The sequence below is a fragment of the Carya illinoinensis genome, chromosome 3 (genome assembly GCF_018687715.1).
Source record: "Carya illinoinensis cultivar Pawnee chromosome 3, C.illinoinensisPawnee_v1, whole genome shotgun sequence".
Lineage (NCBI taxonomy): Eukaryota > Viridiplantae > Streptophyta > Magnoliopsida > Fagales > Juglandaceae > Carya > Carya illinoinensis.
Window position 1 is genome coordinate 48,334,144 of NC_056754.1, and position 18,128 is coordinate 48,352,271.

At 33.9% G+C, this 18,128-nt stretch overlaps 2 protein-coding genes across 3 annotated transcripts; both read right to left on the reverse strand.

The window, feature by feature from the left end:
• Positions 1-662: 662 nt before the first annotated feature.
• LOC122305005 (ras-related protein Rab7-like) lies at positions 663-3,251 on the reverse strand. Its single transcript, XM_043117267.1, has 7 exons — positions 2,983-3,251; positions 2,496-2,522; positions 2,272-2,371; positions 2,011-2,157; positions 1,841-1,921; positions 1,390-1,535; positions 663-1,013 (listed from the first exon to the last, which is right to left on the reverse strand). The coding sequence occupies exons 1-7, from the start codon at positions 3,033-3,035 to the stop codon at positions 947-949; spliced, it is 621 nt and encodes a 206-aa protein (XP_042973201.1). The 5' UTR covers positions 3,036-3,251; the 3' UTR covers positions 663-946.
• A 3,992-nt stretch (positions 3,252-7,243) lies between these two features.
• Positions 7,244-12,179, reverse strand: LOC122305003 (proline-rich receptor-like protein kinase PERK1). Of its 2 annotated transcripts, XM_043117266.1 has the most exons (8): positions 11,262-12,177; positions 9,834-10,406; positions 9,490-9,576; positions 9,308-9,378; positions 9,019-9,095; positions 8,527-8,668; positions 8,275-8,436; positions 7,244-7,733 (listed from the first exon to the last, which is right to left on the reverse strand). In XM_043117266.1, the coding sequence occupies exons 1-8, from the start codon at positions 11,920-11,922 to the stop codon at positions 7,425-7,427; spliced, it is 2,082 nt and encodes a 693-aa protein (XP_042973200.1). In that variant the 5' UTR covers positions 11,923-12,177; the 3' UTR covers positions 7,244-7,424. The 2 variants fall into 2 exon arrangements, with proteins under 2 accessions (XP_042973200.1, XP_042973199.1); XM_043117265.1 differs by having other exon boundaries at positions 8,275-8,668; positions 11,262-12,179.
• Between the last annotated feature and the right edge of the window lie 5,949 nt (positions 12,180-18,128).

Sequence of the window (18,128 nt, forward strand, 5' to 3'; positions counted from 1 at the left end):
AAGAAGAAGGGTTGGTTGGGAGGCCTCCTGTTATCCTAATAAGCCTGCTCTTCTTGATTTCAAAATAATAATTATAATAATAAGCCTGCTCTCTGCACTAAATCAAGAGAACTGATACAGCTAAAGAGATGACATAAAAGTAAAATCACAAATTAATATTATTTTATATAATATCTACTTTACAATTAAAATAGCATTACAATCTAACGTATCATATAATACTACATCATTTTATACATTTATTTTTGTGAAATTTCGTTATTGCCTAAGCCATTCTCCTAAATCAAACATGGCAGATCCCATTTTTTGCTTGAAGAGATATCCCAAAGGAGCGACAGGGAAAGAGGAGAAAAATTTAGCAGTCACTAGTTTGAACTTTTGTGCAATGAGAGTTCAGGTAAAGGCAAAAGAAAAGTTGGATCTGTGCTCACCGTGCGGCGTGCACCTGACAGATAAATCCTTCACCTCCCTTAGTGAGCTCATCGCAAAACCCCACCTTGGGATGCTCTGTGTTCACGTTGGAATCATACTCCAATGCACAGAGTACTCGACGAGAGAGAGAGAGAGAGAGAGAGAGAGCAAAATTTGGTTTAAAGAACAAGAAGACGGTCTTCGATTGGGTAATGACATTAAAGTTCAGCTTAAAGCACCGCACACCCCAGTAATCCGAGGATAAAACAGTCAAATTACTTAGATCAGAAGGATTGCAGAGATCAGTACAGAAGGATTATATACTAGAGACAGAATAGAGTACAAAATTTAAACATGAGAAAGAGAACAAGTAAAATATGGATAGCCATATCAAGCTCCCTATCCTCGGGTGATTACTAATGTACATGGAACCTCCAAAAAACTTCCCTATATCATTAGTGGGTGGCAACTGGAGAAGAGTTTCACAGTTGCCTATTTTCCTTGCTTAATGCATACAACTTGATCGAGATCACTTCTAACATTCACAACCCGATGATCTTTGCTGCTGTCGACCAACCACATCAATGGTGTCAGGGAAGTAGCTTCATCATCAACAGAGAAAATTGAAAATCAGCATCCACCATGATATTTGCATGTGTCATTATCAGATGCAGAAACGATAGTGTAAACAAAGGAGTGATTGAAAAATTCAAATAACCCAAGTATTTGGAAAACAAAAATGGCAGGATTTTATCTTAGGATACTCCTTCCAAGTTCTGCCAAACACAGTAATCTTACATGATGCATTAAAAACCCCAAACAAAACTCTGCCATAGATGGAACCAAGACAGATTTTAAAACTTGCATATGCAATGTGGTAGAAGTGATGGGAAAGCCATATGCCTATCAATCAGGAAAGTCAAAAACTGATTATCACAAAAAAATAAAATAATGGCAGGTGCATAAATTAGTTCTTACATTTCTTCTTCAGGTTCATTTTTTAGAGCATTTTTGGCTATACACTGGAAAGCAGCTTCTACATTGAAACCTTCTTTTGCAGAAGTTTCAAAGTAGGGAATATTTCCCTTGGAGGCACACCATGCCCTTGCCTTCTTCTCAGATACCTGAAAGTTAGAATGAGAAGTGCATAATATAAGAAGAGAGTTCAGGGAGAAATGAGGACAGAAAAACAAAAACAAAGCCAGAAAGCAAAACATTGACTCGCTATACGGAAACCTCAAATTTAAACTTTTTACTTCAGCATGCAAAAATTGCTCAAAGCAGCCTTACATAAAAAGTTTATTTCATCACTTCCTTCCGCTCTAATGGTATAATAGTAAATAACATGAGTTCCTGCCTGATCAACTTTGGATAACATATCCAATATAAAATGAGGAATCTGAGTCAGAAGAAAAGAAACTCATCTTACCACCCTACTATTGCCAGCATCAACATCTATCTTGTTCCCCAAAACAACAAATGGGAAGTTTTCTGGATCAGAAGGGCCGGCCTAAATATTAAAATCCAAATCAGAAAGAATTCAATCACCAATACAAATTGAAAATCGCATTGGTCAAATGTTGATGGATCAATAACTACCTGAATCAGAAACTCCTCCCTCCAGTTCTTGAGGTTATCAAATGATTTCATGACATTCACATCATAAACTAGAACACAGCAGTCCGCCCCACGGTAAAATGCCACTCCAAGGCTTTGAAACCTTTCCTGCCCAGCAGTATCCCATATCTAAAATAATAGTATCACAGATTGTCAGTCTAAAACGAGAAGGAATCGGCTTACTGATCATAAAATAATATTGCACAAAAGCCAAGTTGATGTATGAGGTTTGGGATCATAAACCTGCAATGTAAAAAGCCTATCCTCAAATTGCACTTCTTTCGTCAAGAAATCTGCTCCAATTGTTGCTTTGTATTGATTACTGAACTTGCGATTAACAAATCTAATAACCAGTATAAGGCAAATCACGATACAAAAATTGCAACAACATGTGTGTTTGTGTGTGCTTGAATGCCAGTCTGTATGTGCATATGCAAGCAAACCATATATTGCACGTTAGAGGATACTGATTCATCAGAGAAGTCTTCCCGACCCTGTCAAAGTTAAGAAAAAAACAAAACGAGCATTAGTAAAATTACTCCAATACAATTGAAGAAACATAAACAATTAGTCGATGTTTGGTTGCTTAGAAAAGTGAAGGAAAGATTACATATTGAATACCATGTTTGCCATTTTCTTCGCAATCATCCAACAATTTGAACCATTGATAATTATTCATTTTCAATCTCTCAGAGAGCACAGATTACTTCCATTAAAACCACAAGCATTTATTCCATTTACTACATCATTGTATCCAGAATTTGACCCAAGCCTAATCTATAATCAGGGACCCTAGAAAGTAATGATCTCCTCGCAGTTCTACCTAAAGCAATTAGTTGATTTCAATTACCAAAGAAAAAAAAAAAAAAAAAAAAAAAAGCAGTTCTCTTTCTGAGTAATCAAACAGAGGGTAAAAAAAATGAGGCCCAAATTTTTTTAAGAAGAAAATCTCACCCGCTGTCACCGAGGATTATGACCTTTAGAAGCATACGCCTTCGAGAACCCATAAATTGAAATGAAGAGGCCACTAAAATTTTCCGCGAAAATTACGGTTTCCTTCTCTGTGAGTGAGGAGAACAGAGAAAAATTGAAACTTTCCTAGTTCTTTTCTAGATATGTATGTTTCAGAATACACAAGGCGAGGATTCTGTTTTTCCCCCGACACTAATCATAAATAGATGATCAGAAAAATCAGAGAATGACTTAGGAATCTAACAACCAGTCTCCCACGCCCAGTTCTGGTCAGAGGTACCATAAAAAACAGGGAATTTTTTATAAAAATTAATTTTTATTTTTTATGTGTGTGATTAAACGATTAATATTTGAAAAATGCCACTATAAATAATGAAATTATGCTCAATTAATCACATACAGCTCGAAGATTTGGGATTGATTTGCTAAATGTGTAAAGATAATTATAAAAAAAAAATACATTTATAATTTAGACGTGAAAATTATTTTATAATAAATTATATTTTACAATCTATAAGTATTATTTATATAAATCTTCCATAGGCTTAACATTTTGTTAATTGCTGAGTTGAGAGATCTTAAACTCACTCCTCTTCAGTTTGCTTTAATTGCTAAGTTCTCTAATGGTAGACCTTCAATGGATGCCATCTGTGGCCATACTCTGTTGCAACGAAACCTTGCTCAACCTCCTTTTGTGGGTCTTATCGACAACCACATGTATTGATCAGACTCTAATCAACAGTGGAACTTCACAACCAAAGATGAATCTCCTATACAAAAGCTTTTGTTCACAATGATATACCCACTTTGACAAGTGCTCGACCAGAACTTATAGTGTGTATAAAAATGGATTTAACAATCAAACAAGAAAATGTTATTAGGGGTTGGTGATGACGGGTTTGGTTTTGGCAAAAATTCATATACGAGAGAGGTTTCCTGGTTTCTTCAAGCATTGTAGGTTGCAAGGCCACAATATAATTGATTGTAAAAGGCTTCATGATATGAAAACTGCTCAAGCTGCCTCAACCCCATTATTGCCCGATTTTGATTAAACAAATCCTATTGCTTCCTTCTCTTGGATGAATACAACTGAAGAAGTTGTTTTTACCCAACCTGCTTTCGTTCCTGATAATGCCCTTCCTGTGGAGAGGCTGCCTGGTGATGATAAGCTTGAGGAGATTAAGCTTGACTCTGTTCTGCACTAGATAAGCATGTTAATGGCGTCATGATGATCTAAACCTTTTTTTTTCCATAGTATGTGTGGATTTATAGATATATATATATATATATATAACAGTTCAAGATGCAAGAGTTGAAATGGTGAAAGTTTCTAACAATCATCCCAATAAATAAATTAAAAAAAAAAGAAGAGGAATTTAACGCTGAGAACTTGGCCCGACCCAGTCCTCACATAAGAGAACTGCATAAAGCGATTTTGATGTAGTCTGAAATTCGGATTGCGGTTTGGGCTTGAAAATTTCTCAAAGTGGCCACCCTTCCCTCTCTTACTTCGAAAAAATATACTCTAAGCATTGTCCTTTGCTTCTTGAATACAAACAACTTTTGAAGTTTGGGCCCTCTTCCTTTAGTTTTCAAAAGATGTGGACTAAACATCCTGGTTTTATTGATTTTGGTTTTGCTAATTGGGGGCAAGCCTGCACTTTTGTTGGTACGAAGAAGTTGGCTTTCAAGCGGAAAAAAGGTTGAAGATTATTTCAAGTAGAAATAGTAATATGTGATACGATTTGTGAATTCAATATAAACATGATATGAATTTGGGTTTGATATTAACAATTCAAGTCAAAACGGATTGATCCGTTAAGATATAATTTATAAATAGTCAATCTGCTTAACCCGAAATCAACCTATTTTAACCCGTTTAGATTTTATTTCAAAATTATAATTTTATTATTGTTAATTTGTAATATTGGTATCTCTCAGTATGCTTATATTTTTATTTTTTTTATTATTTAGATTGTAATTTTAGATCTATACTCATAATTGTTATTGTACGTTTTATAATATTAGTTTTATTACATGTTAAAATTTGAAAAATATTGATATATATATATTAAGATATTGTGGCTACCAATAAATATAGATTTTAAATTTTATGTGAAATTATGTTAATCAGGTCAAATGAATTATGCATGTTAGTTCAACCTATTTACATGAAACGAATTAAAATAAGCGTGTCATTCTAACATATTTCTAATTAATTATTAAACAGGACAAAATGTATGACACGACACAATTGTTATCTAAATGGGTTAGATTAGTGTTTGAAAGTTTGATACGTTTAGTTTAATAAATCGGATTCGAATTAATCAATATAATCGAATATTCGTAACTTGACATGACACAAATACGATCTAAAAATACGAATTGCCATCCTTACTCTCAAGGAATGGATTTCACTAGTTTTTGGCATTATATTCCTTACGCTAGTTAAATTAAGATACAAAATACAAGCTGCAAAGGTCTGTTTGCAAGTCTCTAAAAGGTTGTTTCTAATCTGTTTCTTTTACAAAATATAGAAAAAGAATATGATATAATTTTGAGTAATAATACACACACAACCATTTTGTTTTACCGTATGGTTGCTAACAAGAGGAGGAAAGCCACTGTTACTTCTCTTACTTTGCCCAATGGTGTTGTTTCTCCAAATAATCATAATTGCATTCAATTAAAATTGGACTCAAAGTAAACCCTTCAAAAAATATGAAAGTCTCAAACTTCCTAAAAGATAAAAATTCTAACAAAGGGTTAAATTTCCTAAAAAAACAAAAAAGGCGAGGTATCATGCAAGTTGGATTTAGGCCCATCGAACTCAAATCCCAATAACAAGAACATGGCAAAGAATAAAGCTACGATCCTGCTTGGGGATCCGCTGGGAGCTACTGCTCCCTTTTTCTTTTTCTTTTTTATTTTTTTTTAATGATTAAGAAAATTTTATTTAATATTATTATGAATTCTTTTCTTTTTTTTTTAAATATTAAAAAATGATGTAAAATTTATATATATATATATATATAGCTCTAGAAGGTTCCCATGGCAAATGCTTCCTTCCACATGCGACGAGGACGAAAGTACATATGGCAGTTTATAGTGGGGCCACTGACCAACGGTCACAAACGACCCAAAAAAGAAGAAAGAGGAAAAGCGACACCAATTTGGCATCATCATCGTCAGCTCAATTGACAATTGCAGAAGCAAAGAGAGAGCAACTAAACCCAGCATCTTTTAAGCATGTGCGTTATGGGTGTAGGGTTCAGTTCACGCTCAAAAGTAGGCCATGGGTTGGTCTTTGAAAAAAATAAAACACATTTGAGATCATATAAAAATTCATTTTTTTTATAGATTTTTTTTTTTTTCCCAAAAAGAAAATATAAATTTCGTTGAAAAGCCAAGTTATATGAGCTGGCTGCCATTGAGCAATGCTGCTCTTTCAGATGGAAGATCCAACAGGTTTTTCTTTTACTTAATGATTAAGGAAATATTTTTTAATAGAGTTGTAATTTAAAAAACATATATATATTTTTAATGTTGAGAAAATGCATTAAAAAAAAAAAAAAACGGTGTCGGGATTCCCATGTGTGGCTGTAGAGCCACTGGCTGCCATGATCGTTTTCTTATTTTCACCCATGTTGGTGACCATTTTGGTCCCCCTTTTTGTCAATCATTTGACGAAATACCATTGTTCTGACTTCGTGAGAGGAACAAGACTTTGCTTTCTTTGGCATGAATGTGAGTCTGTGACCTTATCAAGTGTGCAGATTTGCTGGCTTCACGTGTTTCTTTTCTAGTGCGTTTGCGCACGCATGCGTGCTTGCATTTGTGAGTGCTTCCCTTTCACTGGCTTACATACACGATACATGATAGGAAGTGACTCGCTTTCAAATTCAACCGAAAAAAAATAAGTATTTTGGCTCCAAAACCATTGTTTATTTTCAAGCAAACCCAACAGATGTTGCATTACATCAACCAAAACCCCGGAACCGATCCCTGATCAAAAAAGATTGCTTACCAAACATATCTGTAACAACTACTTCAACCTAAAATAGATTGCCATGGTCAGCATGGTACAGTTGCAGATATGAAAACTACAAAATACAGAAATAACTTAACAGTGCTTTGCCATCACCTCTTCAACAACATCCCACCTAATTTTAACTTTCCAATACAAGCAAAACTGACAAGACAACGTATCGAGATAAGGCATTAAGCAGATTTTAACAAAGAATAAAAGAATCGAACAAGTTTCTCTGTTATTTTCTCGTATAAGCACTGTTGATAAATACATTGAAAAAACCGATAGGTTGAAAGAAAAAGAAAATGTGTTAACTCATACAGAACATGTCATCCTGTGATCAAATTGACCAAGTGTAAAAATCATTTACATGAGAATGAAAGGGCATCAGTTGTCAAGACCTTCCACTGAAAACTTGGCTGCTTTTCTTCATCTTTCCCGTCTCAATTTCTCGGGTGTTTTGGCCTTCACTGCTAGAGCCAGAAGGGTACAAACCATATTCGCTGGTTGGTCCACTGTACTCACTACTGGCACCATACTCCTGGCTTCCCAATGCCATCTTCCTGAATTTCTTCATGTCCTCATTGTATTGACTGGTGTCATAGTCTGAGCTTTCATGAGAACTGTATGCAGTGCCGTGTACAGGTCTGATTCCTTCATTAAGATCAGCTAGAGATGCATCTCCTTCCAAAGCTCGAACAATCTGCATAATTCCGGTTAATAATTACTGTTTAGAAGCCTTTCAATTGTAATGAATAGAAAATACAAAGATGACGTTTAAAGGTCTTGGCAACGCTAGTAAAGACCCAAGCATGGCCCTCACCAGCAGCAACAGAAACTCTGTATAGTCAAAAGGAGCAATATTAAAAAACATGACTTTTCTGGACAACATTCCACCTTTTATGCCAGCAAAGATGGCATTGGATAGTCTCGTCAGATTCTACCCCTTTCCTTAAACCATACAGATCCACCAGCCAAAATATACATGGAATAGGCTTCTAATTTCCAAGTTGACTAGCAAGGTACATATGCAAGATATTAAGTGCCCATACTCATTAGACCAAACTTTCTAGTTTTTTTTTTTTTTTTTTTAGATAAGAACAAACTTTCTAGTATGCCTAATCCAAAATAAAAACTATTTGTTTGTTTCAACAGATACAACTGCTGCAGTTGGTCAACTCAATCAATAGGCTGTCTGGCAAGCAAATACCTAGGCCAATCAAAAATGAAAATTTAAACTCTACCTGGCTCAGTCGTGGGCGACGCCGGGCTGAATGACGCACACAAGCTGCAGCACAAGCAACCATGCTAGCCATCTCATTGGGTTCATAATCATTTTTCAGCCTTGGATCAACCAGAGCATCAAAGTTTCTCTCTTCAAGAGCTCGTGTGAGCAAAGGCCTTGCCTGTAATGCCAGCAGAGATTTAGTTTTTATATCTGACATCCGATTTTGAAAAATTGTATTTGTCATTAGAAATAAGAATTCCTCACTCACCCACTCTACTAAACTCTCCTCCATATGGGTTGTGTCAACAGGTCGGTGTCCAGTGATCAACTCCAAAAGCATGACCCCATAGGAGAAAACATCTGATTTGTCTGTAAGTTTTCCACTTGAAGCATATTCTGGAGCCAGATACCTGCCACAGGAGAGTATGTGAGAACTTGGAGAATATATCCTGACAATCAGAAGACTGGACGGCAGAGCATCAAGCACAGTTCACTGTTCAGATGAACATAATTGGCAACACACCAATGCCAGCAGGAATTCACATGGACCTTTCAGTTGCAACAACTGCATGCAGAAACAGCCTATATGCTAGATCTGGGTGCACCAAGGCTTATTAATCTATAAAGAGATTACAACAAACATAATTTTGGAAGAGAAGAAACTATGATAATCCAATTCACACTAGGTCATATCAACAAATATATTAACTATCAAAACCACAAAAGTAAGCAACAAGAATATGAAAGGAGTTGGTCTTACCCAAAAGTTCCCATCACCCGAGTCGAGACATGAGTATTGGCATCAGAAGAAAACTTAGCAAGTCCAAAATCTGCAACCTGTGCAACAGTATTGCCAAATTTGTTAAATCAGATCTCATGAGGAAAACAATAGAATTATTAAATTTCCAAATAGAGAATAAGTTGGTTCAAATAAAAAAGATCAACAATGGGCAGACCATTGTCAATGTTTCAATAAAAAAAGGCAGAACTTCCATTTATGACAATAAAAAAGGTGACAGGTTATAAGAAATCAGTATTGAAATTGATACCTTTGCCTCAAACTTGAAATCTAAAAGTATATTAGCTGCTTTGATATCACGATGAATGATCCTGGGATGGCCTACATGCATATAGTTTTACAATGTTAATCAAAGTTTAAACAAAACGTCAGCAACCCCAACAAAAGAATGATTGCTCGAATATGAGAGAGAGATAAAGAGAGAGAACTCACAATCCTCATGAAGATATGCCAGTCCTTTTGCAGATCCTAAAGCAATTTTAAGTCTGGTGGCCCAATCCATGGTAGGTCGTCCCTTCCCTGCAATAAGAATCCTCTATCAATCTCAGCAACAGCATAACAATGAGCACCTCAATGCTTTGTAACACATGAAGCATCTACCAACTATTTTTATTAGTAGCAAAATGAGAAACAAACAATTGAGCCAAAATCATGTAAAAACAGCAAAGAAAAAAGCATCTAAATTTAGAGGAAACTGGGGAGCATCCCATTTGGTGCTTAACAAGAAAGCTCTACATATTAATTACCAACAAAAACTGCTGAAGAAACAAACTTACCATGTAAGTGGAACTCTAAAGTATTGTTAGGAACAAACTCATAAACAAGCAGTCTTTGGGACCCAGTCATACAGTACCCAACCAATGAAACCAGATGTTTATGATGCACTCGGCTAATAATCTCAACCTCTGCCTGAAACTCACGCTCTCCCTGCCCGCTTCCAGCTTTCAACTGCTTAATAGCTACTTCCTTGCCATTTGGAAGAACTCCTCTATGCACATACCCAAATCCACCCTGTCCAAGGAGATTGGCATCCGAAAAGCCATCTGTTGCCATTGCTAATTCCTCATATGTAAAAGTGCTCTTTGAGAAACCTAATGCCATTCCTCGATGAGGTGGAGGGAGTGGATTTTCTGACCCTGAATAATTGGAGCCCGAACCTCCACTGCTGCTCAGGAAAGGTGGTGGCGGTGGGGCCTTTGGTGTCATAAGAGAACTTGTTGATGAGTGGGGTGGTCGTGATGCAACTGCTGGTGGAGGAGAGGGTTTTGGAAACGCTCCGACAACATGATCTGCAGGTGGGGGAGCATTGTGCTGTTGCCAATGCTGCGGTGCACCACCGTAAGGGCCATCTGGAAATTCCAAAAGACACTAGAAATGAGCTAATAATATTTTTATGCTTTTTTTTTATTTTGTTGCAGTCAGGCTCTGATCAAAATTAAGTTAATGAGTTAATTTTGCCATTTCCACGAGCTCCACAACTGAGAAATGGCAATAAAAAAAACAGTAGCAGAAAGGCATTGGTATTGCTTCAAATAGTCAGGTATTGTCATGGAAAGCAATAATCTAAAATAAAATAAAATAACTGAAAAATGATCAACAAGAAACGCAACAACGCAAAATCATTTGCTACGCGATCGATTCGAAACTTATCTTTTGGGTGAGAAACATAATAAAACAGCTTGGAATGTTATAGCTGAAAAATGTCCAACTAGACAACAATTACACATTAACCAGATCTTTATCCAAACCCATATTAATAACACTCATGCACGTCAATCTATGACTACCTGGGAAAGGAAAAACACACTAAATTAGATCCTCTTATTTTTTAATAAAATATTTTCCAGGCATGCGGCCAGATCCAATATCTCAAACTCAAAAAATAAAAATAAAAAACTAAAAATAAACAAAACCTAGTAAATTACCAAAAAAAAACTTAAATGTGAGGTAAAAACCTATAAACTCTAATCGCAGAAGAAATCAAGAATACTTGATCAAAACTAAAAACTTCCCCAAAACAATCCTTTCTCCGACAACCCAACGAAATCATAATGAGAAAACACACACACAAAAACTTAGAATTGATGGAGTTCAGTCAAAATTCAAAAAACCAAGAATGAAATCAAATCTCATTTTCAGATATGCAATGCAATTAACTAGAATTATTATTCTAGGTAAAAAAAAAAAAAAAAAAGAGCTTTTACTTTTGGGTCCAGGAGGTGGAGGTGGAGGCGGAGGCGGATAGTAGGCCTCCTCGTCACGGCGCCTTCTCTTCTTCTTGGTGCAACACACGCACAATATACTCAACACGACCAGAATCACCACGCCACCGATCGCTATCCCCACCACAACCCCGCTAGATATACCATTCGACGAGGAGTCCGGCGACGACGACGAATTAGTGGGCGGGGGCGGCGGGCTCCTAACAGTCGGGGTGTCACGAGAACTAGACGGAGGCGGCGGACTCCGCGTCGCCGGGGGTGACGGAGTGCTCGATGGAGGAGGAGGAGAGGAAGCCGGTGTGCTCGGTGGCGGAGAGGAAGTAGGTGTAGAAGGAGGTGACGGAGATGCTTTCGGGGGAGTGGCAGAGGGTGTGGACGGCGGTGGAGAAGAAGGCGGGGATGGTGGTGGCGCAGATGGAGTCGAAGGTGCTGGTGGAGAAGGAGTGGACGGAGGAGGAGCGGAGGGAGTAGCCGGCGGAGGAGCAGATGGAGTGGCGGGCGGAGGAGCAGAGGGAGTGGCCGGAGGGGGAGCGGAGGGAGTGGCCGGAGGAGGAGCGGAGGGAGTGGAAGGAGGCGGAGCAGAGGGAGTGGCAGGAGCAGGCGAGGAGGGAGTGGTTGGAGACGTGCCCGGGGCCTGAGACATGGCTTATAAAAAAAAGAAGGAACTTTCTCTCAAGAAAGAGAGAGAGAGAATACAGGTTGCGTAGTATGAATTGGGGATGGAAAAGAGAAGAGCCCTTTAATGGTAAGGGCACATGGAGGAGGAAGAGGAAGAGGTTTGAAAATTGGAAGTGTGAAGTTTGAACACAAAACACACGAGAGCTGTGGAACAGTTTGGGAATAACCTCGTATTCGGCTGTGCGACGCGCACCGCAATAACACCTCAAATAATTCCATCTAATCACTACAGCGTACAAAAGGAAGACAGACCCAGCAGATCAGGGATGCGAGTGTCGTGTCGTAGTGTTGTGTGTCTTTTGTGGGTGGGCGGGGCCCAACGCGTCTGTTCCGCGCTTCTCTTAGCTTAGAATTCTTTTATTTTATCAAATTTCCAGTCCTTTTTCCCTTTTTTTTTTTTTTTTAATTCATTCAACAACTAATTTTACTCTGCAATTCTTTATTTTATTAATTATAATGATAATTAATAATATATAATATTTGATATTATTTCTTCTATCAAAGAATTATATAATAATCACTTAAAATATCACGTCATCAATTGATAAATATTCTTAAAATGAAAAAAAATATACGTCTCTTCTTTTTAAGATGAAAATATCATAAATTATAAGTTCCTCCAAATTAAATAATAATTTTTTTAATTTAAAAATTTTATATACATTCACTTTTAAATATTCTATTTATGTGATTAATTATATTATTTTTTAATATAAAATAATTATTTTAATCAATCACATCAATAAAATATATAAAAAAATATTAAAAAATTTCTAATTTTTAATTTTTGAGCTGAAGTCTTACCTTTACAAATATTCCACTTTAAATTCTTCTTCTTTATTTTCTCTTTCTTGTAGTGTCGTGACTTTGTACCCCGAAGATGAAGGGAGTTTGTGCCTAATTCAATATTATACCCAACAAAGTCATTAAATTTTCAACCAAACGCCTAGAAATTTGAGGGTCTCTTTTCTTTTCACGCACCCAGTGTGTTACAGTAAATCTTATAAATTAAATTTTATTATTTAAATTATATGAATAATATGCTTTACATACAGCTTAAAAATAGAATAATTCATTATATGTACATGAACTCTAAATTTTATTTTCTTACCCAAAATGAAAAAATATATATATATAAAAAATGTTATCTTTGAATGTATTAAAAAATAGGCATCAATCATGGAAAATTTTCATTAATATGAAAGAGAGCTGTCAAAAAATTGATTTTTTAATATTTTGAGAAACTTCGAAAGGAAAGAAAATATGCCTACGTTTTATGTGATTGGTCAATTAAAAAAAGGTCAAAGATTAGGTAGCTTATTTATTTTGTATTTTTGTATTTATTTTCCCAATTTTCAAAGCCCATCCATCAGAGGGGCAGTGACTGTTACTCTAAGTAAAGGGCAAAAATAAAAACAGCTGGATGCCAACTTAACCCCAACAAATGGACGTAGACTTGTTATCCATCTAAAGAAATAAATGGTGAGACTCAACTTGTAATATTTTAAATACAAATAAATAAATATATATAAAAGATTTAACCAGATAGTATATTATAATTTAAATTATGTTAGAGTAGTTTTGAAATAAAAATTATGATTTTTCTTTCATTAAATCAAAACCCAAAGATAAAATAAATGAATAAATAAATATTTTAAAATAATTAGTTTGAGGAGATAAAAATATATTTTTTTTTTAATTTTCATTTGAATTTAACAACAAAAACATAAAAAGTACAGCATGTCTGTAGATTGTCTAAACATAAGAAACTTCCTCTTTGATTTTCTTTGCCCTTGAATAAGACATTATATGCTTTCATTTTATTAGCCAGTTAAATTCAACTCAACTCATCTCATTTAATCATTACAATTTTTTTAATTGTTAACATAAAATATAATAAACAATTCAACTTTTTAAAATTTTAAAATAATATTTTAAATTTTCATCTCAACTTAACCCACTATCCAAACCGGCCCTCATGATATCAAAGACACTGCATAGTCCATGCAGCAAATGATATTAACTTTAAAAAGTGGTTTTTTAAGAAGATTACACATTGTCAACCTCCAACTAATAATGATACATTGCATCCTTAAATTATTACAAATTGGTAATATGGACTGAGTCTTTTAATCTAATTGAGAAGATTTTGTTGATATTTCTATTTTGAGAAATGATACTTAAATGCACAAGGACTGTACACTTAACTTAAAAAAAAAAATGAATAGGATCCATTTTAAAAAATAAATAAATTTTTAAAGAATATTATAATAATAAACATGAAGGGTGTGAAGGGAAGGGAGGATGAGCTGCCGGCATGCAATTATATAAAACAGAAGTCCTTGCTGCTTAGCCGTCCATATGCCGGCGGGAAGTCATATTCAGACGTGTGAGTCGGCTGGCATTTGAGAACATGGGCACATCTGACTTGAAAATGTCATCCTCCACTTTTATCATCAAGGGCTTTCTCTGGCCATCAATGCTTAATACTCCCTATATATCTTCCTAAAATGAAAGAAATTATAAGGAATTAGATCAAATTTACTGTAAAAACACAAAGTCTTAGGAGATCCTATCAAAACGTTTATGGCAAAGTTTGACATTTCTAACACTATGCAAATTTGAACCGCATGGAAAAATATATTGTTAGCCGGCCGATATTAAATTAATAATAAATATTATAAAATTCATTTTATTTATTTATCTCTCTTCGAGAATCTTAAATTTTTAGAAAAGACATTCATCCGATAATTACTATGCATGATATATATCAATTGAGCTAAAGTCTACCGATTTTAACTACCAATTATGCAATTTTTATGCATATAATCTCCATATTACGGAACCTTTTTCAAAAAGATGGGCAGTTGACTTCGGAATTGTGATATTTTTTTTTTTATTTATAATTAAATAAGTTTCAAGGTAAAATAGATTGATGGCATGGGGGGTGGGAGCATGTGAAGATTGACATCACATGGCAAAATTATTATATATATTTTCCACATAATTAGGGGCATGACAATCGGGTCACGAGCCAAATATACCAAACCGCGTCAAACACACTCTAAATTGTCACATGCTTTTTTGTCTCTTTTTGGAGAATGGGTCTGGCTTTATTACCCTCTCCTTGACAATGTGCATGTCTGTAATTGTGGACGGAAATATAGACTATAATTTTAAGATTTATAATTTATAAGTTAAGTAACAAGATTAATTATTAAAAAATTATTTATTATTTAATAATCATATATTTAAAACATTTTTAAACATGTTACGTTTATTTAAAAATAAATTAAAGAAATATTTTCTGATGTAGAAGTGACGATTATTTAAATTTTTAAAAATTATGATCATATTTTTAAAATTTTTAAAATTATAATTATTTTAAAGTTGTATGGATTTTTCATCTATTAACAATATTTTTAAAATTTGAATCAAGTTCCGTATTATCTAAAAAACCACATTTGAGGACATTAAGCTTTTCCTCAAACTTATTTTTTAATTTATTTGAAATTAAAAGTGTTTTAATATATAATATCCAAACGACCTAATTTTTTTTATTAAAAAACTATTAATACTATTTAAACACTTTTTAAAATTTCTATTATAATCCCAAACAGGTCCTATATAAAAAGTAATAATAATTAAAGCAAATTATTTGCCCTATTAAAGCAATCAATGTTTGTAAACCTAATAATAATGATAGATAGATAGCGCTTTATGGGGGTTCAGGTTTTTTCACAAATGATATTTTACTCTTGGTCAAAGTTTTTTAAAACATATATATATATATATATATATATATGTGTATATACATTTAAATTTTAGAGTTTAAAATGAATGATAGATGATAAGAAGTCGAATCATAATATTTATTAATCATTTAATATTTTTTTATCATAAAAATAGACATAAATAATAAATTGATAATAATTATTAAATATTTAATATTATTCAAGAATACTTGTGGCACTAAAATATTGTAAAATTCATTTTTATCATTAAAAAACATTTTATTAATCAATAAATTAACAACAACAAAAAAACCCACAATCGTGATCCACCATGTGTGACACATGGTTGCTTCTTACTTAAAACAATGTGTGTTGATTTGTATTTGTATTAAACATCTATTCATTTAGCGGACATTTTTATTAATTACTTAGTAGTTAGTAGTTAATAGTTATTAACTAACTTATTAGATTTTAGAGTATTATTTAGTAATTACTACTACTTACTATTATTAGTTTCTAAAACAATATTAGTTTTATGGTTTTAAACTAGTAATGAATTTTAAAAATATAAGAAGAAAAGTCTAAAATATTGTGAATATTGATTAATAGATTCAATAGATTGAGTAGAAAAGGCTCAAAAAATAATTGAAGTGAGCAAATAAAAAAAAAAAAAACTATCTGAAAAGGCCAAAAAGGGCCCAAAAGAGGTCCAAAACAGTGGCCCAAACCAGACAAAATGCCTCTGAAAAGGGGCCCAAAACAATGACCCAAACCGGTGAACCGACCGGAATCGGTTCCGGCCGGTTCCATCCCCTTGTACGGTCGGTGGTCGGTCGGCAAATGTAGAAAATTGGGGTAGTCGGTTCGGCGCAAAACCGAACCGGTAAGGTCGGTTTTCAGGCCTAATGTTTGTCTTTAGCATTTATGTTCTAGAAATTCTCCTTTCAATATCAACAATTAAAATCTATCCTCTATTTTGTTGGGTATTCTTTTTTTAACAACTTTTCATGTTTATTTCGTAGCGATTATAGATATAATAAAAATTAAAATAAGATGAATTAATCTATCAATAAGATTATTTGCCTTCGATTTTTACCTCTCCATCAATCCACAAAATAATCCCATAGTAGAAGATAATTTATAGAATTTTGATGATTAGGCAGATCAGCATCAAAATGTCTCAACTTTGAAATACTGTATTAATTTTTTATCAACATAGAAAAATGAACAGATGACAATAATTGGCCATAAGTCTAAATGCATTTTCAATGTCAAAAGATTAATAAGCAACCAGCTTTGATCTAAAAATGGGGAAAAGTTGAGAAAACCCGATAGTGATCGATGGTACAACCAATCACTTCAATTACTTGTGAACCGACAAATTTATAAAAGAGAAAAGAAAAGAATCTATATAGAATTCGAATTCCCATCTCATCCGGTGAATGCGGACCTCGATTGGTGATCAAGTTTGGAATTTTTGGGTATTCTAAAATTTATTTAAAAATGTATTTTCAAATGACGAAAAAGATTTTGTTATAAAACTAAAAGAGAAATGATATTATAAGAAAAAAAAATCATTATTCAATAATAAAAATCTTCATTATATACAAGTAAATGATATATATATATATATATATAAGAATATAAATAAATTTATGTATATTTTAAGTCATAATTGATCGCTGCGTATGCGACCATGGTTATAAGGTCACTCTAAAAACGGAGCCATATATGACTTTTTATGACAAAATTTATGAATTTCTCTAAAAACTTCAACCAACTGATTTTGGATTTATATAAAGCGTAGTGTCCATAGTAAAAATTTTACTATTTTTTATTTAATTTTAAATATTTTTTAAGCATGTTTAAACATTTTAGAAAATGACTTTTTATGAGAAAATTTATGAATTTCTCTACAAACTTCAACTAACTGATTTTGGATTTATATAAAGCGTAACGTCCCCTAGTATAAATTGCAACTTTTTTTACTTTTTATTTTAAATATTTTTTAAATATGTTTAAAAATTAAAAAAAAAATACTTTACCATAATAGTCACTTTCTTAGTTGGTAAGCAATTTTTTTTTTTTAAAAAAAAAAAATTAAAAAAATATATGAGCCTTGGTAACAAACTATCATTCATCACTTGTTTATGCATCATCATTCCCGCATACCAGTCCTCCCTGCAAATCCACCTAGCCTGCAGAGGCTAATGGGTGAATTTTCCCCATTATCCCGGGCAACCGGGCAGGGGGAAAATTCTATAAATTATTATGCATTTGGATTTCAATTGTTTTGAGTTGATTTTTGTTGTGAGTTTCGATTTTTGCTATTCATCTTGATGGGTTCCATTTTGCTTGCCTGAAGATTATTGTCAGAGATATGCTGGCTAAAGACAAAAAAGAAAGAAATTGTTCTGACTGTCAAAGCATGTGCAAA